Genomic DNA, 26,695 nt, shown 5'->3' with positions numbered 1-26,695 from the left:
TGAATCATTCAGGCTCCAGTCAAACGCTGTGTCCTCAGAGAAGCCTTTGCTGACCACACAGTCAAAGCAGCCTGACCCCTGAGTATCCCCTAACACAATCGTTGATTTCACTATCTTCACATCATGTGATGTCACCTTTTCGGTTGGTTTGCCTGCTGCCTGTCTCCCCACTGATATGTCAGCTCCAGGAGGGTGGGGGTCTTCCCTGTTTGCCCACCACAGGGACCCCCATGTCCCTGGGACCTAGCACAGTGCCTGGCACACAAGTAAGTGCTTCATGGGTAGTTCATGAATATCTACAAGGTTCCTCCCAACTCTTAGCATCTCTGATGATTGTACGATGCTGAAAAAACTCCTTCAGCCTCTCCAACTCCCCGATTCAAAGCTCAGTCAAGACCACCCTTCTGCATGAAGCCCCCAGACTCCACGACCTCATGGCTCTCCTGGACCTTGAACCCCTTGCAACAACGAAAGGCTCCCCCAGCACAGGCGCTGCTGACTACTCAGTGTCTGGTGGCACTCCTTTTTCAAATGTGTACCTGTTAACTTTAAGTCCTTAGTGGCTCTTGCAAACATCTACACGCTCACTCAAATAAATTAATAAATTAAACAAAGGTAGAATTACCTTCCACTCATCTGGGCACAATGATTTTCTTTCCAGTGAGTTGGGGTTTTTCTCTATAATTAGGGTATACCGATCTGGGAGGCTGAAACTGGCTGGCGAGCTTTTCAGATGAAACAGAGGGAAGGATTCTAGGGCTGTGGCTGGCCTCGATGGCCCCTTGTTGAATTAGAAACAGGCCCCTCCTCTGAGTATTCATGGTCATGTGAGGGCAACTGAAGCTGCAGCCAGCAGAGTGTACTCCGGAGTCCAGCTCCCACTTGGCCACTCTGATACATCGCTTTGGGTGCAATCTGGACAGCCCAGGAGGGAGGGAGAGGGCAGGGGGTGAGCCTAGGAGACAGGGCAAGAGAGAGACAGGGAGGCAGCAGAAGAGCATGGCAGTGTGCTCCCTGGCAGTGGCCCTTTCTCCCTAGTGGCCCGGCTGAAGGCAGAGCAGGAGGAACGCTCACCAGTGCTGCCTGCTAAGGGGTACCTGCACGAACCAGGCATGGCAGGGGTCAGCAGCCTGGAAGGAGCAGCGGTTGGGAGCACAATGGTAGATCAGGCTCTTCGCCATTCATGGTTCGGGAGAAGAGAAGCAGGAGGGAACCAGAGATTGACCACAACAGAGACAACAGGCCACGTGATCTTCGGAGGAGTCTCTGGGAACTTCTGCTGCACCTGGCACTAAAGGATCCAGGAGCTGACTGGGCAGGCAGGGAAGGGAGGAAATGGGAAGGCGAGAGGAGCTGCGAAGGACAGGCTGACTTAGCCTTTAGGGGCAGGGCGATGTGTGGGGCCACCAGCTTTAAGAGCACACTGCCCTTTGGACCTCCTGGATGAGGACCTGGAGACCTGGGATAGTGTGCAAATGGGCATGCTTGGGGCTGGCTTCAAAGGCCGGAGTGGTGGCTGGTATGTGTGGCGGGGCAGTCAGGGTATGGACCAGAGGTTTCAACACAAAAGTAAAGAGACACATGTAACTAGCAGAAATGACGGGGAGCGGGACACACGCTCAAAAATCTCAAGAATCCTGAGGCCTCAGCGGAGGGGAGGAAGAGCTTTTCAGCTGGAAAGCGTAAGCATCCCCCGGTCCTCAGAGCCACCGGGTAGCTACGTTAGAGGCACTTCTAGGACGGTCAATGTGGTGACAAAATCCTTATTAGCCCTTTTTTTTTTTTTTTTTTTTTTTTTTTTTTTTTTTTTAACATTCTTCTCTTTGATTTCATTAGAGCGACAGAGAAAAGCCAAGAGTACAGTATTTAGAATAATAGAATTTGAGATTTTTGTTGAAGATGCGAGAGGTGTATCTGCCGTACAGGCCTGGCTGCAGCTGGGTGCCTGTGTGAAAAGACCCTCATACCAGATCTGCCTTGTGGTGTGTGCAGGGAGGCCCATCCTGTAGGCTGGCCCCATGGGAGGGCTTTTCTCAGGGCCCTAAGGAATTTGTTTTATTACTGTCTTTCATTTTAAACCTTAAAGATTTACGCAAGAGTAGAGTCTTGCATACTAAACCTCATATATAAAACCAGCTTCAACAACTTTGGACGTTTTGCTGATCTTGTTCCATTTATCTTCTCTGTCCCATTTTTTTGTTGTTGGAATATTTTAAAAGCAAAGCAACTCGTAAACATTTTAGACTCTGGCTATAAACACGGCAGCAGTTTGAAAACAGAACTACAAAATATTATACCAACAAGATTAACAAAACTACTTTAAATCATTTAGTTCCAAGTCCATATTCAATTTCCCCCAATTACCTCTAAAATGTCATTTTAAAGTGTATTTGTTGCTTCAGGATCAAGACAAGATCCTCCCATTGCATTTGTTCAATAATTCTAGTACGTCGTTGAAATTCCCTAACAGTTTCACCCTAGAAGGGTTTTTAAGAACTTCAAAGGCTATTTAATGCCCTGCACATGAAAACACCCTTCCTGTTCTTTCTATCCAAGCTCCAGGAAACCACATCCTATTCCCTTGCAGGAGGAGGGGAGTGAGGATGGTGTGACCACAGGCAGTCTGGTTCCCAAGGACAACAGAAGATGCCTGTGAGTGTTCTAAGCAGAGAACCAGCGGAGGGAAAGCAAAAGGGGAAACCGAGCTTTGCTCATAAATGTAGGAGGTTCTCAGCCACCTAACTTGGTGAACAACCCAAATATAGCCTAACCTACAGGAACAAGGAAATGTCAGTAGAATCAACAGTCCCTTGACACATGTTATTAACTTCAAGCTTGAAACTGGCGATGGTATCTGCAATTCTAGGTCAGAGGAAGGTAAGCCAAGGCCTTGGACAGGGCATGGGATTTCAGGAAGCTGGGAAGTAAAGCCTGGAGGGAAGACCACTGACCTCTGACAGTAAAGCCCTTGAGAAGCAGATTGCCTGCCAATTTATGTATCAGATAGAAGCACAGGAAGATGGAGTCAGTAAGAGCGCCTTTTATAATGAGACCTGAAATCATTTTCTAAAGCAACAAGTGGGACATCTGTGGTGGCAGCTGTCCCTGCACTCGGCACTGCCTCCTGAGTAGGGGCAAGGCAGATTTGGGATTTACTATTAATATTAAGTGAGCATAATGTTGCAACATATGCCATACTAATACATTATATAAATTAATAATGATTTTACAACATGTAATGTAACAAAAATTTAAATGTACACAGAATCCAGCTTGGAAAGGACACAAAAGCACTGCTCAAATGTGATTTCATTATGAGGAAAGCAGAAACAAAGCTGTCTCCCAGATGCTGACTGATGATGCTTAAATATAGAGATGGAAGACACTCAGCAGTGCAAGGTACTTATGGAGGGACACCGGAACCATGGTCCCTAATACACGGCCACTCCCACGTGGCTTTAGGATTTAAATCTCTGCCCCCAGTCTCCCAATCCCAGGTTAGGCAGTGGGACTGGTACCTGTAGTCTCTGGGTTGGGGTAGGGGCTCTTATCCTCATTTTCATTGGGCTGGAGGTCATCCATGTTGATCTAGACAGTCACAGGGGAGAAGGAGGAAGAATTCAGTTAGATATGTCCACAAGTTAAGAGGCTTGCAGTAGCCTTGAAGTTGCATTTTAGTCAGTGACTTCGCTCGAAAATAGGTCCTTGTCACTTTGCATATCCCCTTCAAGACATCAGCAGATGGCTGGGATCCAGCCAATCTGCCTTCTCTTCCTCCTCCCAGCTCTCCTGTTCATCCCCACTGGCTTTCTTTCCACTGGGTGTCCTTCTTTCTCTCCTATTCTCCATGGGGTCTGGCCGGGGAAGGCTCTGGCCCTCCCTCCCCAGCACCAGCCTCACAGCTCCAGGAAGGAGACAGCTCCTCACCTTGGTGGTGGGTGGAGACTCTCCGTCAGCTGTGATGGATTTCAGCTCAATCTTCTCCTCCTTGGATTCCTCCACTGCCGGCTTCTCCACCATCTCTTGTTTCTTCTCTGGGCTGGCAGTCCTGGCCAGTCAGCAGCAGAAAAAATAAATGGCTGTTTACTGGAGTGATAGGGAACAGTGTAGGAGGGAACCGCCCTGTGGCCTTTTGGGGCCAGTGGGGGCTCCCTGGGTCTGAATCCATCTTCCTTTTTCCAGGGCACTTCTCGTGTACAGATCAGTCACAAGCGCTACGGGGCTGAGCCACACCTGCTCTGCCTGACACGCAATTGGCCTCTTGCAGCTCCAGAGATGCCTGGGCCGCCAGAGCAGAAAAGGATGGTGTATCTCCTCTAGGATTGGCTCCTGGAGGAGCTCTGCTCAGTGCCTGACAGCTGTGTGGCCTGGAACTGTCCCGTCTATACAATGATAGGATACAACACAGGGCCCCGTCTTGCCTTCCTAACACTGGAGATGAATCATAAAGTAGTGAGGAGGACTCCCTCCATAAGCTGGAGTTGGGTTTCCCAACTGAGTGGTTGCCTTTCTCTCTCCCCACCCTACACTCCCGCCACCTATCACAGCTTCTCAAAAGATAATCCCAACAGGTGGAGAATATGACACCATTGTAGAGACTATTATAATTCACGATGGTCCCTACTAGAGCGATGCTTAGGAATTAGGAGAAAGGCCCAACTTAGGGAGCCCCAAACCCAGAGTCCTCCTAGGAGGGACAGCCAACACAGACTGGCAGTCAAGTCTCTCTCTGCCACCAGTGGGATGACATTCCAGAATGGGAGTCCTGGAGCCCCGGGCCTGGGCAAGCTTAGAGGGTTACCTGGCCAGCTTCTTTCTCTCCTTCTCCTCTTCCTCCTCCTTTTGGGCAGATGTGAGGCTCTCAGCGTCAGCCAGGTTGTCCACAGCAATGGCCAAGAACACATTCAGTAGGATATCTGTTTGTGTCCATTCTTAAAGAAAATGACCCTTGGCTTGGGGTTTTGGTGGGCACAGGGGGCAGAGGGGTGTAGGACGTGCAAGGCAGAGCTCCTCAGCAGAGAGAGCTTGACAGTGAGTCACTCTGAGGGAATCAGACCCCAACAGTGTTACTCCCCTCCCCTTGCTCCCCATCACCCTCCTAGCTACCTGGAGCTATCTAGAGGGATGAGAACAGGCTAGCCTGCACACTGGAGCAGGCGGGAGTGAGGCAGCAAGCCCTGCCTTGCACTTTAATTGCTGGGTTTCATGATTGGTTTCCCCGCTGAGATGACTGGCTGTAATTGACATTATAAACAGCATTGTCTCTAGCAGGATGCAGAATGCTCTTAAGAGCGGTTTATTATAACTAGGCACTGAGGGGGTGGCTTGGCATCTCTGCCAACTCTTAATGTGAGCCTGCACACACGAAGACCCTTGGAGGGTCCGGCTGGAGCCAGCCAAGGCTCGGGGGTTCCCAATGGAGACAGTTCTTTGCCCTTTCTCCCCACCCCACTCCACCAACAGAAACGCTGTGGGTCAGAGAAGTGCAGAATCAAAGAAAGCATAGCTGGAAGGGCGCTTTCAGTTTGTGAAGTCTGACCCCCAGCCCCAGGCACCCAGACATTCCTATCATTTCACACACAGGGAGGCCGCAACCCAGGCAGGGGAAGAGGGGCTTGTCCAGGGAGGCGTCTGAATGTGGTAGGGGCTTTGCATGCATGATCCCATTAAAACTCCCCACGACCCTTTACGTAGTAGGTTCTACGATTCCATGGCCACATTTTACAGACACTGAGGTAGAGGAGAGGTCACCCAGCTGGGAAAAGAGGAAACCTTGTCTGCTGGCTTCCATGACTGTGTTCTCTGCACTGCCTTAACTGGGACTTGGCCCGGTGCTGTTCCCATGTTACCCCTGACTCTGGACGTGACTCTCTCGGGGTGGTGAGCTGGGGAAGAGAAGCAGCACCTGTGGTTTGTGACCCTGGAAACCCCACCCACGAGCCAGGATCAGGAAGGAGCTTTTAGGGCTGTGTGAAGTCTGGGCAGCTCTGCCTGTGACTCCAGTCCTGGAGAGCAGCATCAGAGGGAGGGGTGCTGACCAAAAAGCAGGAGGGGAGCTGAAGGTCACTTGAAGGACAACGGCTCACCCTCCCTTACGGAGCGCCCCGCCTCTGCGCGGACGCAGCGGCCCCAGGGCAGCCGGCCCGTGTCCCTACCGCAGCCCGTGTGAGAGGCTGCGCAGCGCACGCCGCAACGCCAGGGGGCGTCGCTCACCTACAGGACGCCGAGCGCACGCCCGGAAGGGTTCCGGAAGGTGAACCTCACCTATGGCAAAGCTGCACGTTTCCACCCAGACCCACCTCCGCCGCCATGGGGTTCTAGGCTGGGTGGTGTGAGCCCGAGCGGGACCGCCCGGACCTGCGGGGACGTGCCCGCTTGGCACTGTGCTGCAGGCTGGGGGCTGGGGGCCGCAGGGGTGGGGGGGCAGCAGCAAAGGATACAGTTTCCACAGATGAAGAGGATGATGAAGTAAATACAGACTAACATCCCTGGAAAAGAGGGGCCGCCATAAGCCATGATCCCATCATACATCACCGAATTCCAGTCCTCCCCGGTCAGGATCTGAATGACACATTCCCACCAATAAGGGACACAGCGTTAGACCAACAGCAAACCGGAAACCACCCTGCCCTGCCCCACTACGTCAACAGAATTGTCCAAAATTTCCTTTCACTCCTCTCCCTCCTCCTGGCCCCCGATCCTCCTCCCCAGGGGGCTCTGAGCTATTCCACTGTCCTTACACAAAAGGCCTGGCCACTGGCATAATAGGATTTGAAGGGTGACTAAAAGGGCTTTTTGGCCCAAAGATCTCTGACTTTCTCCACACATGCTTGAGCTGACCATCAGCTATTCCTGGGGGGTAAGGCATCAGGGCCCTTGTGCAGTTGTGTGTTTGCTGAGACAGCCACACGCTACACCAGCTTTCCCCAAACATTAATCACTTGAAGATTTTCATAGCATCTACATGTGATTCATTTTTACCTCCATCTACTTTTAAACTTAAATAGATGCCACTCTGAGTTTGCCCTAAGCCAAAATATCTATGAAATCACAAATTTGATGGGCCAGTAATATTTTTTTCCTGGGACAAGCATGGTGGGTAGGAAAGCCAGGGTTTCGTCACCCTCTCCCCTGCTCAATAAGAGCAGTCTGCTTTTCTTTGTTTATGTTTTGGGCTTTCATGGAGAATTTGAGTAAAGGATTCCATGGATAAGAAGGCTTTCTTTTTTTTTTCTTTTCTTTTCTTTTTTTTTTTTGAGACAGAGTCTTGCTCTGTTGCCTAGGCTAGAGTGTGCAGTGGGGGCGGGATCTCAGCTCACTGCAACCTCCGCCTCCTGGGTTCAAGAGATTCCCCTGAGAAGGCATTTTTAAACCACTTAGATTGTTTCCCCTAATGGTCCACCCACTAGTGGAATTCCACAGCAGATGGGGACAGGGGAAACTATAGAAAAAACTCAAGACTCTCGCAGGCATGGGCTCTCCAGGGCTGATCTAGGCTAGCTGTGGCTGCCTGGTGAAAGGGTGTAGCTTTCCACACTCCCCCCACCACCCCGCCACTCAACCACCCCGAGTCCGAATCCCAGCAGAGAAGAGTCCGTACCTGAAACACAGTGAGGAGGGACTGGGGGAAGTTATCAAATGTGCTCCTCCGGGTCTGCATCTCATCAAAGTTGAACTTTCCTCCAAAGAGCTGCATCCCCAGGAGGGAGAAGATGATGATGAAGAGGAATAGGAGAAGGAGCAGGGAGGCGATGGAGCGCACAGAGTTCAGCAAGGATGCCACCAGGTTGCTCAAGGAGTTCCAGTACCTGAGAGCCAACAGGAAGGAGGTCAGCACCCTGCCCCTTGCTGTCCTCCCCATTGTGCCTCATTCTCACAACTACACACTGCAGGTTCTCAGAGGAGCTGCCACTCTATGCTCTTTTTTTTTTCCCTGTCTGGGGGGAGGGGTGTTGGTGGTGGTGTGAGTTGCCACCCTGGAGGGAGTTAATTCGAGGTGCCAGGATGACTAATCTGTTGGGGAAGAGACGGGGGCAGTGGTCAGAAGCCTGTGACCTAGCTCTGCCGGTTACCTGCTACATGTGCCTCTGGCAAGACATTTCACTTCCCTGCCTTCTGCACCCCCATCTGAAAAAATGGAGACAGCTGTAGCCCTTGCCTCATTAGGCTATTGGCAGAATTGTGTGACACGATCCACCTTTCCCCAAAGAGCCCCCTGGAGAGTGCTTGGCACACAGTTGATAAAGGTTGGTAATTATTGTTGTCGCTGTTGGTCTCTAAACAGAAAAAAAGCTTTATTATTATTATTTTTTATTTTTATTTTTCCCCATGAATGCCTGTCTGAGCTCAGCCTAGGCAGCAGCTTTCTAGCAGAGGCAAGAATTAGGTCACCCAAGGGTAAGAGAGAGTTCATGGCTCGGTGAAGTTTCCCAAGTTGACCGCGTCCTAAGAATTGTTTTTTCAAGGGCCTTTGCTCTTGAGACTCTGATTCATTAGCTGTAGTTTGGGGCCCAGATATCTTTGTTTTTAACAAGCGTCCTACAGGATTCTGATCAGCAGGTGAGTTTGGGAAATCCTAGATTGTAGCAAAACTGTCACGCCCACTGGGGCAGCTCAAAGCACGAGTCCTCTGAGTGGGCAGGAGCTCGGTCCTGAGTGGACACGGGCTTTCAGTGGGATCCCTGGGGAGGAAGTCCCCACTCCTCACAGTCCTGGGGCCTCTCTCCACTATAAATACAGAGATCCTGGCAAAATCCCTTTCTCATGAAAAAGCGGGAGGGGAAACCTACTAATGACTGCCGGATGCTGGGTGGGCGCCTGGGTGAGGGTCCGCTCAGGATCAGGAAGTGCACCGTAGCAAAAGGACACGGCCCCGAAGGGAGCAAGGGCAAGAACAGGACAATCTCATTTCCCTCTGGCCCCCTCTGGCCCACCTGCCTCCTAGGTCACTACCTTGAGAGATTCCCAGCTCATCACCAATCCAGACAGTGGATTGCTTTTGCTGCTTCTGTGAGTGACATGCAAGCCACTCCCACTGCAGCCACAGCCTGGGCTCATCTCTGCAGAGAATGGTTCCATACCAAGGGACAGAAGCAGAGGGGTCATAGTTTGGCTGGCAACATGAACTTTTCACCCACCTGCAGCCTCGAGGGCACCTTTGGCCTCCACAAATCCAGCTTTTCCTCACTTCTATTTTGCCTGCCAGCCATACCCCCTCTGTTGCAGAACATTAATATACGTTTATTTGTATCTGTTCTATACAGTCTTTTTTTTTTCTTTTTTTTTTTTTTTTTTGAGACGGAGTCTCGCTCTGTCGCGCAGGCTGGAGTGCAGTGGCCGGATCTCAGCTCACTGCAAGCTCCGCTCCACCTCCCGGGTTCACGCCATTCTCCTGCCTCAGCTTCCCAAGTAGCTGGGACTACAGGCGCACGCCACCACGCCCGGCTAATTTTTTGTAATTTTAGTAGAGACGGGGTTTCACCATGTTAGCCAGGATGGTCTCGAACTCCTGACCTCATGATCCACCCGCCTCGGCCTCCCAAAGTGCTGGGATTACAGACGTGAGCCACCGCGCCCGGCCTATACAGTCTTATCTCACCAAAATAGGCTCTAAATTTTAGACGGCAGAAGATGGCAGGGTTTTTTCTCCCTCCATCTTCCCCATCTCTGTCCTTAAATAAATTCTGTACAACCCACTATGTGTGATGGACTGCCTGGAGCCCCTGCAGGCTAGAGGCTGTAGTGATCTGCTTAAAGAAAAAAGTAAGAGAACCTCTCTGGGGGTAGGACACCCTCCCCTCTTTTTCCCAAGCCTGCCTGGTGATCAACACCAGTAGAGGTGGGCTGGGCACGGTGGTAGCTCATGCCTGTAACCCCCTTTGGGAGGATTGTCACTTTAGGAGGTCAAGGCAGGAGGACTGCTTGAGGCCAGGAGTTCGAGACCATCTTGGGCAGCACTGTGAGACCTCATCTTTAACAAATTTTAAAAAATTAGTTGGGTGTGGTGGCGCATGCCTGTAGTCCCGCCCACTGGGGAGACTGAGATGGGAGGATCACTTGAGCCCAGGAGTTCGAGGCTGCAGTGAGCTATGATTGCACCACTGCCCTTCATCCTGGGTGACAGAGTGAGACCTTGTCCTAAAATATTAATTAATTAATTAATAATAATAGAACAACAACAACAACAAAAATACCAGTGGGGTGTGTTAGCATTTCCTACATCCTGATTCCAGGTCCCTCCCTTGCACTGTGAAACCCTAATCTCTGACTCTGGGGCTGGGGTAATCCTCACGCAGCCAGTTCAACACTTGCCAATACACTGGGAGTTGGGAACCAGCAACTTTAAGCATATTTATAACAAGAATTTCCAGCTGTATCCGAGGGAAGAGTGTCTGCATGTGTGCTGAAGTCACAAATCCTCTAGAGATCCTTGGTGCGCTCAACCGTCATGGAAGATTCTGGAAAACCCTTAATGGCCATGGAAGGTTGATGCCTTCATTTTCATGAAGTAAAGAGGCATGTGGGAAATAACTCCAACTGGGATTATACCTGAGACTCAGGTATGTCTGACAGCCATGGGGACCAACGAGAGCTTGACAAACAGGTCATGGCTGCAGAGGGAGAGGGCCAGGTGCCATCAGCAAGAAAGTCTGGGGGAGGCCCCAGATGAAGGGCAGCTGTGGGGGCGGGGCCCTCCTGACCTGGGAGCCCCTTGGAATGCCTGGGGCTCCAGGGAGGAGGCAGCTGTGGGCCAGGAACAGATCCAGTCTCTAAGAGGGGAGAACGCTCCTGGGAAGGCGGAGATGGAGCATGGAAACTGGCAGGGATCTCCCAGAGCGACGGCCAAAGGCAAGGACGCGCGTGTGGACACAGAGCTGGGTCTGGAGGAGCACCCTCCGCCCACTCTCCCTGCCGCCCCTGCCTCCCTCAACCCCTGGGGTGTCTGGGAAAGTCTGAGCTGCACAACACCGGGGTTCGTGCTCTGACGGAGCTCCTGCTTCCCACCTATCACCTTTCCCATCTCCAGGAAACGAGAACCATAGCTTTTGGCTCAAAGCAAAGTCCTTGGAGTCATCTTCCTGACTCTCTCACACTCTGCATCAGCAAATCCTTCTGCGCCATCTTCAAAATGAGTCCTGACTTTGGCCACTTCCCACCGCCTCCTCATCCTCACTGCCTGGACCCCCGCTCCGGGCAGCTGCTCTCCAGGCTGCAGCAGCAGCAGGTGTTGCTATGAGGTGAGACCCACGAAGCCTCAGTCTTGCTTCAATCACCTCCCCTTCTCCTCTGGGTCAAAGCCAGAGTTCTCCCAAAGGCCTGGGAGATTCTGGCCCCAGAGCCTCAGCGACCAGCCAGCTGCACTCCCCTCCCTCGGGCCCCTTCACTCTTTCTCCAGCTCCCACACACGCTCCTGCCTGGCCAAGGCCAAGGCCAAGGCCGTGCTGCTGTCCGTCTTCAGCAGACGTCAGTGGGGCTCACCCCTTCAGCTCCTTCAGACCTCACATCTCCCCTGGCCACCGCTCTATCCCTCATCACTCTCAAAGAATAATTACTTCTTTGCTTATTGTCTATTTGCCCTCGCCAGAATGTGAGGCCCTGGGAGAGGGAACCCATCTGTTACATTTATATCTTTAGAGCTTAGAACAGTGCCTGGCCCAAAGTAGGTGATGAGCAAACATTTTGTTCAGTGAATGAATGAAGCTTACTGTTCGTATGACACATCGGTACTTCCTGGAGGGAAAGGCAAGGGGCCATGGAGTTGCATGGTTGCTTCTGTGCACGTGTGTTTGTGTGCGTGTGCACTTAAGTTGAACACACTTTGCCAGTGAGAAGTAGCTGCCTGCCCCTGCTCGCATAGCCTTCCTATTCCCACAGCTTCCTTACATCCGTGGGGAGGGATTTTCTGAGATTCCTGACTGTTCCATTGCTAGACCATGCATCAGACTAATATGTATCAATTTGTCCTACAGAAAACAGAGTTTCTGTGGCTTGAGCAACCCCTGGGGTAGGATTTCCAGATCACTGTGAAGGTGTGTCACCTCTGGGGAAGAACTCACATTCTCAAATTCACTGGTCCCAGTTTTGAGGGCATAGATCAGTCTCCGTTTAAAAGATGAATTGGCACCAGCCTACTGTCTACATGAAAAACACCTGGGGTGAAAGATATGTCCTGGGGATCAGTAACATAGTGAAAACATGGCTCAGACAGACAGACAGACAGAGGCACGGTTGTTTCTGCTGTTTGTCTTCAGCCTACTGTTGCTTCCCATTCAACAGGGAGAAAGATGGGGTTGGGCCCGAGGCAGGCCTGCCACCTGTCCTTTCCTTTCCTTTGCAGCAGGATAAAGAGGGCAGGCTGCTGCCCGGGGCCTGGCATCATGAGGGGTGCTCAGCTTGCTGAGCAGAAGGCTTCCATTCCTAATGTGCAAATTATCAGGGATGTGTTATGTGCTCATCTAGAAGATGAGACAAAGGAATTGCTGAAATGACGACATGGCAAAGAATGCTGATAGAGTTCAGAGGAGAAAGGCTGAATTCCGGAGCCTGGCAGGTCTTGGCTGGTAGCAGGTTGAGGGTGGGGGCTCACTATCACTGACATGGATGAGATTTGAAGGTGTCCAGGTGGCAGCCTTTGAGGTGGGCAGGGTGACATGAAACACCACTTAAATAAAGCAGCTGGCGGTCCTGCAGGTCCTCACACTCCCTCCTCTTAATGTGGTCTGATGGCTCACACAGCTATGGCCTGAAGATTGGATGATGGCCTCCTATCCTAGAATCACCCTCTTTTTTTAGGAAGATTCACTGGTGGTAAACTAGAGGGGTTAATGGCACACTCACAATCAACTGAAGCTTTTTTCCTCATTGGTCAAAAATATGAAATACACACGCTCATACACCAAAAAGGCAAGAGCTTTGGAGAGAAGCAAGCAGCAGCAGAGCAAAGCGCTTCATGTCTGTTGGCCACAGACCTCATGGAGAAGTGGAAAAATGAAGCACTGTCTCATCAGAGTAGTGCACACACATGCCCACAGATGCCCAAGCTCACATTCAGTGCTGTGGGCTCTACAGCACCCGGTGCAGGTGTCCGGCTCTAGATCACCCCCGAGACACTCCGCCTGCGTCGCCATCCTTGGCATCAACTTTCCCTTCCCATTCTCTGGCTGCTGGAATCATTCTCGCCAAACTGTGCGTCCTTGCTCACCCCATCCCCCATCCGACCCACTCGGCTCACTGTTTTATCCTTAAAGTACAGCACATCTGAGGGCTTTTCATCACATCAAGTTCTCTGCCACCTAAATTCTCTCCTTCCCTCTACCTTCCTACTCCCAGCCTCCCTTTAAGCCCTCTCACTTGCTGACCGCCATGTCACTTCTGCTACCTCTTCCCTCTGCCTCTCCTGATTTAAGTTACCACCATCTGTTCAGAAACCCTTTTATCTCCATTTGTTTCCCCTTCTCTAGGTCTGTCTCTGGGTTTGGGGCTCTGTGGAATTCTTCCTCCTCTTCTATAATATAAAGAGACCTGAGCCTTCCTTGAACTGGGACTTTCATCTCGTGAACCTTTTGCTTCAAAGAACTCAGGGCCAGCTCCTTTACCTTTATTCTAGGTACAGAGCAGAGCATGGAGCTTGCCATAAATAAGAGATCTTCAAAATAACAGTAGCCACCACTTTCAGATGCTCTGCAAATGTTCCACCCTGTTCTCTCTGTGTTCCAGAGAAGGTCATAACTGACTTTGATACCTGCCCAAAATGCTCTCATCCTGAAGGCTAAAAAAAAATTCTTGGTTTCGGTGGCAAGTGATCTATTGTTAAAAGAGTATTTATAAAGCAATCTCCTGTGGTGAATCTGTGTGGCTGGGGCTTCATGGGAGGCAATGGAGTGAGGAGGAGTGAGAGTCAGCTGAGGCCACCTGGGGAAGCAGGTAGCATCCATCCAGCGAGTGAGCACAGGAGTGGGTGTCCTCAGAGCAGAGCTTCCGTCAAGTTGAGCCCTGGCCCCTTAAGACACAATAGAACTGGGAGGGATTAGTATGCTCAGAGGTGGAACTGTATATGCTGGGCTAGGCCTGGAGGAATCAAACAGAATTCTAGAGTATTTTGGTCTGGGATAGCCTGGGCCTCATCTACCGGCTCAGTTTCTACTGGTACCTGCCCCAGCTCCCGTCCCTTCTAGCAGGCTGGGAAGACCATTTTGTGGTTTCACTTTTGAGGCAAGGGCTGACTTGGTTAACAAGTTCAAAGGTCTTGTCTTCCCTGTTTGCAGCAGATGTCTTGGTCACATTGAGAACGGAACCTGCATGGGGAGTGTAATCTGGTCAAGAGGGCAAGGTGGTCTGGCCTGGACCTGGGGATGGCCTTAGCAGTGTGCTTCTCTGAGCTTCTGGGCCACAGGGCCCTAGTCACCCAGTGTCACCTAGTTGGCCCCTCCAACCACAGTTGTGTCAGGGCTAGGGAGTCATCCTCACCTGCATCTTCTTAATCTTTCTCCTAGTAGGTGACACCAGTCCATTTCCATTCCAGAGGAGAACCACCCATTGTGTTGACAGCCACACTGCAGGCTCTGGAGTCTGAGCTGCTTTTGCCATAGACTCCTGCCAGGGACCTGGGCCTCTGCCAAACAGACCTCCTTAATAATGGCCCTCAATGAGCTCAGAGGCTCCAGGGGGCCTGAGAAGAGTGGGGGCTAGAAGGTGATGGGAGAGCTGGGAAGGTGTGGGCTGGATCTGCTGCTCGAGGCCAGATGCTGGTGGGGACACGAAGACATTTCGAGCCTGGGGGATGTGCTAACGGCTCTCACCCGGAGCTCCGTGGGGCCCATATGTGGCCAAGATTCGGGAGCCAATCCATCTGTGCTGAATCAGCCCCAGCTCCCACTGCAAGGCCTGGGAAGGGAGCTTCAGGGGAGGAGCAGCAGGAGAAACAAAGAGGGATTGAAGGTGTGAGAGGGAAAACAGCAGGTGCTAGAGGGGCCTCACTGCACGTGAAAACCAAGTGTGTCAAAAATGAGATGCGATTAGTAAGCTGGTATCACGTCTGATTGAATCTGTCTGAAGCCCTTCTCCCACCCCTCAGAATATGTCAGACTGGGCTGACAAAGAGTAGACAAACTGGATATTGAATCTGGGCAGCACTGAGAGCCACAGGTGGAAGAACCCAATCCATCATGAGGCTGGAAGGCCCACCGTACTGGGGCATTTACTCAAAGAAGACAAAGATTCTGGCCATGTGTATGCCCCACTGTTCTCAATGGGCAGGAATCTCATCTTCCTCAATCTTTTCTATTAAGTAATTTTCTTATAGTCTAGTACAGTCTTCCTGGCCTTTTTTTTTTTTTTTGTCTTGAAACAAGATGAATGATACGCATACGTGTAGCGTACTCCTTAAGGTGTTCTCAGGTTTTGACAAAACACAAAAAATATATGTAAAGAATTCATTTTCCTCATAATGACATATCAAAGACATCTGCTCCCTTCAGGCATCATGGATGAGTAGTAAGTCCACCCACTCATAGAAGCATTTTGTAATGCAAGTGACCGAGTGATGCTATTGTGTTACAAGGACAATATTAATTGTTTTTTTTTTTTTTTTTTTTTGAGGCGGAGTCTTGCTCTGTCGCCCAGGCTGGAGTGCAGTGGCCGGATCTCAGCTCACTGCAAGCTCCGCCTCCCGGGTTCACACCATTCTCCTGCCTCAGCCTCCCGAGTAGCTGGGACTACAGGCGCCGCCACCGCGCCCGGCTAATTTTTTTGTATTTTTTAGTAGAGACGGGGTTTCACCGTGTTAGCCAGGATGGTCTCGATCTCCTGACCTCGTGATCCACCCGTCTCGGCCTCCCAAAGTGCTGGGATTACAGGCTTGAGCCACCGCGCCCGGCAATTGTTTTATTTTTTAAAGAAACTATTCACGAACTTTGGAATTTCAGCTCTCAGTAATAAATTACTTACTATACACCGTCCAGCTGTTCTGGATGTACCAGTGTGTCATGACCTCAGGGTGGAGAACCACTGATTGAGATCCCTGTTCCCGACTCTTGGGCAACGGGCCCTGGGTGAGGGAAGAGCAGCCTGGAATTCTAGAATTCTAGAAAGGGAGCCATGAATCCATGTGTCCACCAAGCATTATACTACTCTGAATAAACAGCCTGTCTTGCATTGACATTACCGCTTTTCAAACATACACAGATGTGTAGGAATTTAAATTTAAAAGCTTTACTGAATTCATAGTAGCTCTTACCTTGATGTGTTTTCTCAGTCAAAAACTATCAAAAGTACCATCTTGACAGAATTAGAGACCACAGTATGGAGAAGACAGTGGAGATGTAAGAATCAAGTTTTTTGGCTGGGCAAGGTGGTCAGCCAAGTGGGAGGCTCTCTTAAGACCAGGAGTTTCAGACTAGCCTGGGCAATATAGTGAGACCCCATCTGTACAAAAAATAAAAATATCAGCCAGACATGGCACTTATAGTGCCAAGTTACTTGGGAGGCTGAGGCAAGGGGGTAGTATCACTTGAGCCCAGGAGTTTGAGGCTACAGTGAGCTATGATTATGCTACCACACTCCAGCCTAGGTGACAGAGTGAGATCCTGCCTTGACAAAAGAAGAGGGAAGAGAAGAAGAAAAGGAATAAGAAGAAGGAGGAGGAGGAGGAGGAGAGGAGGAGGAGGAAGAGGAACAGGAGGGGAAGGAGGAGGAGGAGGAGGATGAGGAGAAGGAGGAGGAGAGGAAGAGGAGGAGGAAGAGGAGGAGGAGGAGGAGGAAGAGGAGGAGGAGGTGGAGAGAAGGAGGAGGAGGAGAAGGAGGAAAAGGAGGAAGAGGAGGAGGAAGAGGAGGAGAAGGAGGAAGAGGAGGAGGAAGAGGAGGAGGAAGAGGAGGAGGAGGTGGAGAGAAGGAGGAGGAGGAGGAGGAAAAGGAGGAAGAGGAGGAGGAACAGGAGGAGAAGGAGGAAGAGGAGGAGGAAGAGGAGGAGGAGGAAGAGGAGGAGGAGGAAGAGGAGGAGGAGGAGGAAGAGGAGGAGGAGGAAGAGGAGGAAGAGAAGGAGGAAGAGGAGGAGGAGGAGGAAGAGGAGGAGGAGGACGAGAAGGAGGAGAGAAGGAGGAGGAGGACGAAGAGGACAGGAGGAGGAGAGGAGGAGGAAGAGGAGGAGGAGGAAGAGGAGGAGGTGGAGGAGAAGGAGGAGGAAAGGAGGAAGAGGAGGAAAGGAGGAAGAGGAGGAAAGGAGGAAGAGGAGGAGGAGGATAAAGAGGAGTAGGAGGAGGAGAGGAGGAGGAAGAGGAGGAGGAGGAGGAAGAAGAGGAAGCAGAGGAGAAGGAGGAGGAAAGGAGGAAGAGGAGGAGGAGGAGGAGCAGGAAGATGAGGAAGAGGAGGAGAAGGAGGAAGAGGAGGAGGAGGAATAAAGTTTTCCAAATGCACATGAAGGGCAGTATTTTAGGAGAAGAAAGCAGACCAAGAGCAGCAGTAGGAAATTAGGCCAGTGGTTCTTCAATTGAGGTCAGTCATTGGACCACCAGCATGGAACTCTCTGGGAGTTGCTGGCCAAAATCTCTAGAGATGAGCTCCTTAATGAGCTCCTTCATGGGTTCAGCTAGGTTTAAGAATTGCAATCACTGGTTCAGACTACATTGTAAAAATAAAAAAAAAAAGAAGACATTTCTTCTACATATGAGTAGCAGCCAGACGTTGCAAAGTATTTTCCAAGATATTTTAAAAGAAGAAGAACACATGCACTTGTCTGATGGCAGGACCATGCACAGATGACTCATTTCAAGGTTCAGCTGAAGGGACCACAATGTCTACTCCCAGCCCATATTTTAGGCATTTTTCTTGGTCACTGTCACCCAGTCCCAAGGCTGGGGCTGGAGACAGGCTTATGGGATTTCCCAACCTCATTAGTCTCTTTGTTGCTTTCCGAAAACCCCCAGAGGCTTTGGAGACTTGAAAATAGGAAGATGACGGCCTTTGCCAAAGTCACTTTCAATTAGACAAGGATTTTTTTTTTTTCTGTTTATAGACTTCATAGAGATCTGATAATACTACTACTCTTTCTTGTGGAGGGACTACAGGAAGCTCTCTGATTAAGATAGACTTTGAAAAATGGTTTCTTGGCAATATCTTCAGATTAGAAATAAATTGGTGATTAAAAATAGAATGAATGTTAAATCTTTTCAAGATGTCATAACAATATATAGCAGCAAGATTTCTTTTCTATAGAAATATATATATATATATAACCCAAAACAGGGACTTTTGAGAATTATTTAAGAGGCATTGAAAACTCCAAGTTAAAAATAGCTTTTACCAGACCCCAGGAGGAGCAAGTAGAATCGGCAATTATCTAACAAGAACCAGGGCATAAAGATCCTTTAAGTCCTGTCTCAGGGAACTAGATAAGACAGGTCAGCTCTCAGCTCTACGGTGCACAGCAGTGGTTAGGAGCACAGCACCTCAAGTCAGACCCACAGACCTGCCTTGCCTTTTAATCCCAGTGTTACCTCTGAGCAGTTTTGTGACCTTGGGCAACTGACAACTCTCTAAGCCTCAGTTTTCTCATCTGCAAAATGGGAATAAGAATAGTAGCAGCCTGCCCTCATCCTCAAGTAGGTAGTTGGGAGGATGACTCAAGCTAACATTTGCAGGCCTCTGGCTCACCCTGTCTGGCACAGAGTAAGCACTGGTGCATGGTAATCACTGCTGTTATAAGGATTTCTATCACTTTTACTGTAAACCAAGGACTTTCTGTAATGCCAACATATTCAGGACACTTAGGAAGAGCTCTCTTTCGATGGGGTCAGACAGGGAAAGAAGGCTGTTGCTTAGGAGCATTAAACTTCTGGATTTTAATCGTGCGTATCCGTTAAGTCCCTCATCTGAGATTCAACCTTCTCCAAGAGCTATCTCCTGCTCCCAATTTCTCACAGCAGGTAATTCCGGCACCCACCACACTTTGCCAGCTCATTATATTCTGTCTTAGATTTTCCTTTAATCTCTTCATGTGGACAAACTCCATCTCCCCAACCAGACTATAGGTTTAGTTCATGCCATACACCTTATTTTTTGATTTTTTCCATCTCTCTGAGCTCAATACACAGTATATACATGGTGGGTAAATAAGTAAGAATAAGAGTATGTGAATATGTAGGTCACTATTAGCTCTCTTCTCCTTCTTCCTTCTAATAATAGCAGTCATAATATTAGATTAATAATAAAAGCTTCTGCATATTGAGTCCTTTCTGTGCACTAAATGAAACACTTTAAATGCCGACCTCCCTGGACCGTCTACAACACCATGTGACCATGCTCTGGGTGTCTGCCAAGAGAATTGTGATGAGAAGAGTAATACCTAGGGACACTTTCCAGCCTCACTTAGCCAAGTTCAGAAACATGGTCTGAGCGATCAGCTCCAGATCCTGAGCAGAAGACATCAACCTCCATCCTTTTTCACCCATCACAATCCAGCTGATGGTTTTAGAGCTCCTGTTATCAAAGCTTCCCCAAAGCAGAGATTTTGGGAGCTCCCAAAGCAGAATTTTAAGGACAAGGGATTTGTACCTTTGAGGGGCACAGGCTGAAAATTCCTTCCAACTGTTTCCTGTCTGTCTTCTAAGGTTGACCATAATGCACATTAAGAAATGTATATTATACTGCAAGTCAAGTCTGTATTTCAACTTTTTTTTTTTTTTGAGACAGAGTCTCGCTCTGTCGCCCAGGCTGGAGTGCAGTGGCATGATCTTGGCTCACTGCAAGCTCCGCCTCGCGGGTTCACGCCATTCTCCTGCCTCAGCCTCCCGAGTAGCTGGGACTACAGGCACCCGCCACCACGCCCGGCTAGTTTTTTTTGTATTTTCTTTTTAGTAGAGACAGGGTTTCATGGTGTTGGCCAGGATGGTCTCGATCCCCTGACCTCGTGATCCGCCCACCTTGGCCTCCCAAAGTGCTGGAATTACAGCCGTGAGCCACCACGCCCGGCCGACCCTCTGATGTTTTTCTATTCTATTTCATTCTTTCTTTAAAAATGATGCTTGAGAGAACGTGAAGAAATTGGAACCCTTATACATTGCTGATGGAAATGTAAGATGCTTTAGTGTCTTTGGAAAACAGTTTGACAGTTCCTCAAAATCTTAAACATATTGTTACCAAATAATCTAGAAATTCCACTCCGAAGTATGTATCCAAGAAAAACAAAAGCGTACATCTATAGAAAGACTTGAACATGAATGTTCATAGCAGCATGATTCATAGGAGCCAAAACATAGTAATAACCAAATGTCCATCACTGACAAATGAATAACCGAAATGTAGTATATCCATCAATGGAGTATTATTCACCATAAAAGGAAACAAAGTACTGATCTATGCTACAACATGTATGGCCCTTGAAAACGTTATGCTAAGTCAAAGAGGCCATCACAAAAACACATATTACAAGATTTCACTCATATGAATGGTCCAAAATAGGCAACTCTATAGGGACATAAAGTGAATTTGGTTCTGGGAGGGAAGATGGGGGGAATGTGGAGTGGGTATGGAGTTTCTTTCTGGGGTGATGAAAATATTCTACAACTAGAACCTGGTGATGGTTGCATAACTGCTAATATAAAAAACAATTAAATTACACATTTAAGGGGTAAATATATGGGGTATGAATTATATTTCAGTAGAGCTGTTTTAAAATGATGGTTGTGATCCAATAAATTGATTCCACCACTCCCAGTGGTCACAAGTCAGGTGAAAACCATTGTCCTAGAGAATGGTGCCCCTCGGCCCTGTCCTCATCATGAGAGTCACTGCCTGGCCTAGACAGTGAGGGAGATGGCCCGCTGTGGGTAGGTGCTGGACTGATATATGGAGGGGTGGCCATGTGGACAGAGGGTGAACGCCATCTGCAGTGCAGTGTCCACAGCCCTTTACAGTGGCTGGATCTTGATCACGTTTTCAGCAGAACTTGTCCTGCTAGAAGACTACATTTCTCAGCCTCCCTAATAGCTCAGGTGCCCAAGAACAGAAGCCCTTGCTGAAATTTCTGGAAGATTTCTTCCAATTTGTTTCATTGTGTTAAAATAGACATAACATAAAATTTACCATCTTAACCTTTTTTTTTTTTTTTTTTTTTACTGTAGAATTCAGTAGTGCTAAATACATTCACACGCTTGTGAAACCACCACCACCCTCTACCTCCAGAACCCTTCTCACCTTGCAGAACCGAAGCTCTGCACCCATTAAACACTGACTCCCCACTGCTCCCTCCCGGCAGCCCTGGGCGCCCACCACTCTGCTTTCTGTCTCTATGAATCTGACTACTCTAAGAGCTGCGTATAAATGGAATCATACAGTATTTGTCTTTCTGTGACTGGCTTATTTCACTTAGCATAATGTCCTTAAGTTTCATCTACTTTGTAGCATGTGTCAGGATTTCCTTCCTTTTTAAGACTGAATAATATTGCACTGTATGTACAGACCACATTTTAAAAATACATTCATCTGTCTAAGGCAGTTGGGTGTGCAAATATCTCTTTGAGATCCTATTTCAATTATTTTGGGCATATACCCAGAAGTGGAATTGATGGATGAGAGGGTAATTCTATCGTTAATGTTTCTAGGAACTATCATACCATTCCCCACAGTGGCTGCATTTTACACTCCCACCGACAGTGCACAAGGGCTCCGGTTTCTCCATGTCATTGCCAACCCTCAGGATTTTCAGGGTTTTCGACAGCAGCAGTCTTAATGGGTGTGTCTGGGAGTGACTTCTGGGAGTGGAGAGGCTGACTTGGCCAGGGTGGTCAGCCCTTCTGCTCCTTTCTACTCTTCCCACCTCCAATTTGAATGTGATGGCTCAGTCTCCAGAAGCCAACTTATGACCCTGGAGAGGAATCAGCACCAAGGCTGGTGAAGCACAGGAGAAGAGACTGAGTCCCTGACCCTTTTCCGGAAGTCACCTCAGCTAGCTGCCTCTGGACTTTCTTTCTGCGGCTGAGTAAGTCCCTAGCTTGCTTACACTACTGAGTTGAGTCTCTGGTATTAGCAGCCAGAGGAATTTCCAAATGATGTGCCATCTAAATGAGCACAAACTCCCCCCATTGCATGTGAACTTCAGAGACACCCTTTGAGGAAGAACAGCCCTGCTCCCACCCAGGCCTTGCCACCTCCCTTGCCCTCTGGAAGAACTTCTCCCTGAGTCCCCTCTCCAAAGTGAGAGGAGATGCCCGGTACCTCGTGATCTTGAATATCCTCAGCAACCGGACGCATCGGAGCACGGAGATGCCCAGTGGGGACATGATCTTGGTCTCTACCAGGATGGTCTCCAGGATGCCGCCACACACGACGAAGCAGTCAAAGCGGTTGAAGAGGGACACGAAGTAGGCCTGCAGGCCCAGGCTGTACATCTTCAGCAGCATCTCTGCCGTGAACAGCGCCAGCAGGGCCTTGTTCGCCGTGTCTGGCGGGCCCAGGAGAGGGATGAGATCCGAGCAGGGCCAGAGGAGGGCAGAGAGGGAGGCAGGGAAAGGAAATATAGTAATTATCTCCACTGGAAAAAAGATGCCCCATGACACCGCTCCCATCCACCTTGGCCAAAACAGAACAGTTAGGGCCAAGCCAGTGGGAAAGGGCTCTCTCGTCTTAATCATAACAGACATTTACTGAGCATCTCTCATGCGCCATAGGCTCAGCACACACAAGCTCTACTCCTCATAGCAGGCCTGTGGAGATGGCACCACCATCGTCATGCCCATTTTCAGAGATGAGAAAGGAGGTTCAAAGAGGTGAGTAATCTGCAGGCCAAACAGCCAACAGTTGTGGTTCAAAGAGGTTCAAAGGAGGTTCAAAGAGGTGAGTAATCTGCAGGCCAACAGCTGCACTGAGTCCAACTTCTCCACCACCAGACCCCCTGCCTCCCAGGACTCTGGAATGCAGCTGTGGAGGATGGAGCCAGGTCTTCTTGACTGCCCAGCAATGATGATGAGGCCTGGCTAGCAGGACCCTTGTCTAGGGGCCCAAGGAAGGATAACGAGAACGAACGACCCATTGAAGACAGCTCCTTGTGCTCAGGCCCTATTCTCTTCTCTGCATTTTTGCTCATTCCATCCTCACGTGTTCTGGTTAAGGCCACCTCGGGGCTGCAGGAAGGCCCCCAGGTATTTAAAATCCATGCTGGGAAGTTGGCAGCCAGGGGTCTGAGATAGGCAAACAAGCTGTAGCCCCTTTCCTCATCACCCGGGCCCACCAGTGACTTTGGGGCAGGCTGATGGTGTGGACCCAGTCAGGGAAGCCGTATCTGTTTTTAACAAGGTAGTGCATTTTATTGTGGGGTTTTGGAACTGCTAGGCCCTTGTTATCTCCAGCATAGCACCTGCCAAGAGCCCTGACCACTGTCTGCTTTCCCATCCACCTTCTGCCTGTGGTTATGCCCTCCCCTGGGCCTAGGGGCTGAGTTACCAGGAGGAAACCAGGGCAGAGCTGGGGCCGCCGCTCACCTTGGACTTCCGTGAGCCAGTGGGGCTGGTTGTAGTGCTCAGAGGCAATGGTGAGCGTGTTGAGGAACACCAGGAAAATCACCAGCCAGTAGAAGACATTAGACTTGACCGCGGCACGGCACTTTCTTCTGCAGAACCGATTCCACCGGCGCCAGTAGCGGCTGGAAAGGGGACAAGGAGAGAAGGGTGGGGATGGCTGTGAATTCAGGTTTCCTCCAACCCAAGATGCAGCCCCATGGCTCTTCTCACCCCTCACTGACCTGGCCTTGCTAGAACAGCCCAACCTGGTGGCAAGGAGCCCAGCTTCTCACCCAGCTAACCAGGCCCTGCCACCTTGGGGATGCCCCTGAACTCCTCCAAGCTTTAGTTCTCCCATCTGTGAAACGGGAAGAGGGCCAACCTCATGGGGTTATTGTGGGGATGGATCAAATACCTTTTAATGCATCTGGCTGTTTTGAAGTTGAAGGTGCTCAAGTTTTTTAAAAAAAATTTTTGTAAAACGGCATTCTTAGAAATAGTATTGCAAGCAATAAGAGCGTTCTTTTTCTTTTTTTTGAGACGGAGTCTTGCTCTGTCGCCCAGGCTGGGGTGCAGTGGCCGGATCTCAGCTCACTGCAAGCTCCGCCTCCCGGGTTTACGCCATTCTCCTGCCTCAGCCTCCCGAGTAGCTGGGACTACAGGCGCCGCCACCGCGCCCGGCTAGTTTTTTGTATTTTTAGTAGAGACGGGGTTTCGCCGTGTTTGCCAGGATGGTCTCGATCTCCTGACCTCGTGATCCGCCCGTCTCGGCCTCCCAAAGTGCTGGGATTACAGGCTTGAGCCACCGCGCCTGGCTAATAAGAGCGTTCTTAGTAACAGTTGTGGAGGGGCCCAGTACCACGTCGGGCACTTCTCATGCCTTCTCTCCAATTCTTTCAGTAACTCTGCAAAACATGCATCATGCTGATTGTTGTGGAGGAGAAAACTACGGCCCGGGGAGGCTGCACCTCGACCAACATCACAGGGCAGAGCCAGGCGTGGGTTTCTGCCCAGCCTCCTGGCCCTGACTCTGCGTGCTGCATCCTTATGGTAGAAGGGGTTCATCTGGAGCACAGGCTCTTTGTTCTTCTGGGTTATAGAATCTTTCCAGAATCTGATCAGCATTTAGAGCTGCCTTTCAGAAACATGGGCACACACCCACACCCACACCTTTCCATGTGAGCCCATGCAGCACACAGACCCCTTAAAGCTCACTCATGCTCCGTGGACTGTTCCCAGTGTCCTGGTTCAGGGGCCTTTGTCAGTGATTCTCAAACATGGCTACACAGAATTACCTAGGGAACCCTCCCCAGAACCCCACTGGTCCGCAAGCCCCAACACCAAACCAATTAAGTCTGATTCTCTAGGGGGTTGGGTATTTTTAAGGTTCCCCAGGTGGTTCTAATGTGTAATGATGGTTGAGAACCACTGGCTAAGATGATCCTGAAGAAACACCTTTTAAGATTCTATGGTGGAGGCGTTTTCGTTTTCCTGATACAGAGAACATATACAGCTCTATTTGGTTGAATTCAGTAGACGACACGGTTAATAAATGGCTGCCGTGTGCAAGGAGAGAGGAACCACAGCTGAGGAAGTGCTGAGGAGGAGACTGCAGGGGCCATGCTGAAGGCTTGGGGAGGGGGAAAGGACATGATCAGGTTGGATTGGAACACGCCACAAAAACAGCCCCTCTGTCACCTTCCAGACCAGGGAGAGTATGAGGAATTCTCTTCCTGTTCTCCAGGTTAGAGATGATGAAGGCAATAGATTTATTAATGGCAAAGACGACACGGAGCTGGCAGCAATTTTGGAGGCAGAATCAACAGGCCCTTGAGATGAGAGGATGTGCAGAATAAGAGAGACAGGTATGGAAGGGAGGCCCACATTTTTAGCTGGGGCGATTTGGGAGAGCGGCACGGAGGGCCAGAGGAGGGGGAGTAGAGCTCCAGGCAGAGGGGTCAGCTGTGAGAAGCATGGGGTGCTGAGCTCTGCACATGGCTTTGGGGCACCTGTAGGGCTTGTACGCAGACCCACCAGGCATAGAAGATGAAGCTCCTGCTTGGGTAATGAAGGCAGGAGGAGAAATAAAGTAGAATCCTGGTGATAAAGTCCATGAATATCTGTATTTTTCCATAAAATGATCTCCTTTCTATGAATCTCTCTAGTCTAGACAGACATTCCTCTAAATAAGCATGCAGCATCTGCCTCAGGGCAGAGATTTCAACCCTCACACTGCAGCCCATTAGTGGGTCATGAAATCTATTGAGTAGGTCATGCCTGGCACTGAATAAAGGAATAGAGTGGAAAATATCACAGTGCCTGTCATATCATAAGGAAACTGCTTTTTAAAGTAAGCAGTAAGGAAAATATTTTTTACATAAAACTTTGTTTCCGGGGTATGTGTGTGTGTGTGTGGCATACTAAGTCTGGATGTGAAAACTGGCCCTCCACCTCAGCACGAGGAAGCTGAACTGAGGTCCTCTATTCTAAATCAGAGTCCGTGGCATGAGTCCGTTTCTCCAGCCTTCCTGCCAGAGACGACCATCAAGCCTCAGTGTCACCTCCTGGGTCAGATTATGCTGGTGGTAGAACAGCAAGTCCCATCTGTGTGAACCTGCTGGTCTGTGAATGGCCTATTCCTTTCCAGCCCCTGAGCACGTAGCAGCACCACACGTGGGTGTGCCCCAGGGCTGCCCTGTGCTGTGTGCACTGCCCTCAGCCTTGGTCCTCTACTTCCAGAGCAGAAGGCCCTCCAAACATCAGCAAACTCCAAGATGCTAGCGACAACTAGTGTTCCAAGGTTCCAGGATGTGGACCTCAGCTGTTACGGATCCCTGCACCCACCCACCCCCAAAATTGCCTCTTGGAGTAGCCTGACTTCATCCACCTTTCTATTCTGTCCTTTTTCTATCGATGGTCTGCAGAAAATCCTGTTACCAAGCCTTTGCTAAATCTAGGATGAGGTTAGGAGAACGAAGAGTAATCTAAGAAGGGTACTCCTTCCTCAGGACTGCAGGGAGAACTTAGTTTTTGGCCTGAGGAGCGGGGAGGGGAGAAAGGATTAATCCGGGCAGTGTTCTGCTCTGCCTTGAAGGCCATCTCCAGTGAGGGCCACACCTTACACGGGACACTTGCCTACCACTTGGGGGAAAATCCACTACACAGGGAAGCAGGCCACCCGGTGTAAAATATGGTTTCTAATCTGTATA

At 49.8% G+C, this 26,695-nt stretch overlaps 1 protein-coding gene across 30 annotated transcripts in view; it reads right to left on the bottom strand.

Annotated features, from left to right (window-relative positions):
• The window catches only part of CACNA1C (calcium voltage-gated channel subunit alpha1 C), a 740,665-nt gene that overhangs the window by 105,572 nt on the left and 608,398 nt on the right, over nucleotides 1–26,695 (bottom strand). For all 30 annotated transcript variants that reach the window (XM_028829106.2, XM_028829113.2, XM_028829112.2 and 27 more), the window contains exons 12-18: nucleotides 23,469–23,629; nucleotides 22,207–22,432; nucleotides 7,601–7,808; nucleotides 6,441–6,561; nucleotides 4,802–4,916; nucleotides 3,928–4,048; nucleotides 3,519–3,588 (exon numbers count right to left, since the gene is read on the bottom strand). In XM_028829106.2, the coding sequence (XP_028684939.2) occupies nucleotides 3,519–3,588; nucleotides 3,928–4,048; nucleotides 4,802–4,916; nucleotides 6,441–6,561; nucleotides 7,601–7,808; nucleotides 22,207–22,432; nucleotides 23,469–23,629 (1,022 nt within the window). The remainder of the gene's footprint in view (nucleotides 1–3,518; nucleotides 3,589–3,927; nucleotides 4,049–4,801; nucleotides 4,917–6,440; nucleotides 6,562–7,600; nucleotides 7,809–22,206; nucleotides 22,433–23,468; nucleotides 23,630–26,695) is intronic.

The sequence above is a fragment of the Macaca mulatta genome, chromosome 11, assembly GCF_049350105.2.
Source record: "Macaca mulatta isolate MMU2019108-1 chromosome 11, T2T-MMU8v2.0, whole genome shotgun sequence".
In the NCBI taxonomy this organism is placed as follows: Eukaryota; Metazoa; Chordata; class Mammalia; order Primates; family Cercopithecidae; genus Macaca; species Macaca mulatta.
Note: the sequence above shows the minus strand (reverse complement) of the source record. Positions and strands in the feature narration are given on the sequence as shown.